General features: G+C 62.4%; 1 protein-coding gene across 2 annotated transcripts in view; it reads left to right on the forward strand.

Moving 5' to 3' along the window:
* The window catches only part of PLCB2 (phospholipase C, beta 2), a 40,157-nt gene extending 39,482 nt beyond the window's left edge, over nucleotides 1-675 (forward strand). For both annotated transcript variants that reach the window (XM_010086384.1, XM_010086385.1), the window contains one exon: nucleotides 403-675. In XM_010086384.1, coding sequence (XP_010084686.1) covers nucleotides 403-675 — 273 coding nt within the window. The remainder of the gene's footprint in view (nucleotides 1-402) is intronic.

A 675-nucleotide genomic window follows, 5' to 3' on the forward strand; every position in this document is an offset into this window, starting at 1 on the left:
ACTTCCCCCCCCCACTCCTCAGTGCCCGGAGCTGCCATGCTCTTGCCCCAGCATTCATCTCATCCTCCAAACCCCTGACATTTCTTGTCTGAAAGCAACGCAGCGTTAGAGGAGACGAGGCTCAGCCCTGAGCTCCTCCTGCTCTCATCCCCCCCCCCCCCCCCGCCCTCTTCCAGGGCTGGGGTGCAGGGACCCCTCAGCTACGCCTGGGGCAGATCAGAGTAACCCAGCACCCCAACCCTCCCCCTTCGGGGACACAAACACCTGGGGCTGGGGCCAGGTCATTCCCTAGGGAGCTGAGACCAAGGCGGTGAAGTGCCACCCTGGCAGCAGCTTGGCCTCTCTCGGGGCGGGTTTCGCATGGCTGCCAGGGTTGGAGGGTGACGCGAGGTCTCTCTGCAGCTGCAGCAGGAGGCACTGGCAGAGCACCAGGAGAAACTGAAGAGTCTGACCAGGGAGGCGCAGGAGACGGTGAAGAACTTCGCCACAGCAGGCTTTGCTGGAGAGCTGGGCACGCCCAAGGCAGCAGGTCAGAGTGTCCCTGAGGGAGAACAAGTCCGTACAGGACACGTGGAAGAAAAGACACCCGTGGCAGAGGTGTCCCGGCTTACACCAGCCCTGGCTGAGCCCCCAGGAGCTCAAACAGATACTGAGGTGGAAACAAGCATCTTGTGA

The sequence above is a fragment of the Pterocles gutturalis genome, unplaced genomic scaffold (genome assembly GCF_000699245.1).
Source record: "Pterocles gutturalis isolate BGI_N339 unplaced genomic scaffold, ASM69924v1 scaffold3001, whole genome shotgun sequence".
In the NCBI taxonomy this organism is placed as follows: domain Eukaryota; kingdom Metazoa; phylum Chordata; class Aves; order Pterocliformes; family Pteroclidae; genus Pterocles; species Pterocles gutturalis.